This window comes from Tupaia chinensis, unplaced genomic scaffold (assembly GCF_000334495.1).
Source record: "Tupaia chinensis unplaced genomic scaffold, TupChi_1.0 Scaffold147003_1, whole genome shotgun sequence".
Lineage (NCBI taxonomy): Eukaryota > Metazoa > Chordata > Mammalia > Scandentia > Tupaiidae > Tupaia > Tupaia belangeri.
Window position 1 is genome coordinate 2,859,794 of NW_006206856.1, and position 1,513 is coordinate 2,861,306.

At 64.0% G+C, this 1,513-nt stretch overlaps 1 protein-coding gene across 1 annotated transcript in view; it reads left to right on the forward strand.

The window, feature by feature from the left end:
* Nucleotides 1-1,513, forward strand: part of CACNA2D2 (calcium voltage-gated channel auxiliary subunit alpha2delta 2) — a 119,304-nt gene that overhangs the window by 96,568 nt on the left and 21,223 nt on the right. Inside the window, exon 5 of the mRNA XM_027768603.1 lies at nt 415-556. Within this exon, the coding sequence (XP_027624404.1) occupies nt 415-556 (142 nt within the window). The remainder of the gene's footprint in view (nt 1-414; nt 557-1,513) is intronic.

Here is a 1,513-nt window from a genome sequence, read left to right on the forward strand (position 1 = left end):
GCCCCAGACAGGGCTGAGGCCGCCCCCTGGTGCCAAAGGGACTCTGTGCAGGGGGTCAGCGGGGAGCAATGGGGTGTGGGGGCGCACGACTGGGGGGGCACAAAGCATGTCCCCGCAAGAGAAGTCTGCCGCCTGCATCTTCCAACCAGCTGCGCCATTTGCCCCCCTCTCCTTCCCCGGTTGGCCTTCAAGGGTGTGGAGAGGGGACTGGTTTGGTTTGGAGGTTAGTAAATGTGGGATGGTGGGTGGGGTGGGCAGGCGGGAGTCGCAGGCTTCTGGAGCGGGGTTCCCAGCCCGTGTCCTCTACCTACCTCTTGGACTCTGGCCTGCCTCCCCATGCCCGTAGGCCTGCCCAGCCCCACTCTCCGTTTTCCAGCCCTGACGCTGCTGCGGGGGGCGGGGGCTTTTCTGCAGGATGACCCTGAGGGAGAGGATTTAGAGAGGGGCTCTAAGGCCAGCACCCTAAGGCTGGACTTCATCGAGGACCCAAACTTCAAGAACAAGGTCAACTATTCGTACACAGCTGTGCAGATCCCCACGGACATCTACAAAGGCTGTGAGTGTACAGAGCGATCCGGGTGGGGCGTGGGGTGAGGCCACTCGCTGGGCACGCCCTGCCTGGGGACAGGCAATGCCTTCCCCCTCCAGCCCCTGCACTGAGGCCACATGCACACGTGCTCACCTCTCTGACGCACCCACCCACATGCAGGCATCAGCCACTCCCAGGTGGCGCCTCGTGCTGACCTCAGCAAGCTACAGCGCACGGAGCCTCTCACCCGCGCGTGCACTGTCGCCTGCCTGTGTGCACACGTGCTTATATGAAGGCATGCGTGTGCACCGTTCCCACGTGCCGGCCCGAGCCCTGCCTGCCCCCAAGTTGCCCTTTGCACCCTCCCCCACCCCCTGGCCCCATATGGTGGAGTGACTGGGAAACTGCCAGGGGCTACAGGACAGGGAGCCCCTCCCCTCACGGACCCCAACCCTATTACACCACCCTCCCTCCCCTTGACACAGAGCCAGGGCACCGGGGCTGTGGGGAAGGGGGCTTGGGAAGAGGATGGTTGGGATCCCCAGCTCCAGCGACAAGGGGGAAGCCAGGTCGCTAGAGCCAGAAGGAAGTGAGTTAGACATGAGGATGACTTCCTGAAGTTCTTAGGAGGTGTCAGGGATGAGGCCCAGAGTCCAGCACTGGATGGGGGGATCCCGGCGGGACTTAAGGCACTGAGCTCTGTTGGTTTGGATGCCAGTCTGTGGGTCACACACAGTAACCTCAGGCTTCATCAGGCCACTGGGCTGGGGGTCTTGAGGCAAAGGCTCCGGAACGCAGGGAATCCCCCTCATCCTCGGGGAGGCCCCTCCAGCCTAGGGCCAGCTAGGCCTCTGGGCAGCCTGAGCTGGGGGGAAGAAGAGGCCCCCTGCCCCTCAGGCTGCCCCAGGCCACCTGCCGAGCCAGTCGAGGGGCGCTATCACAGGCAGGGGGCCCAATTAAAAACAAAACCACCCCCCCCCCCCC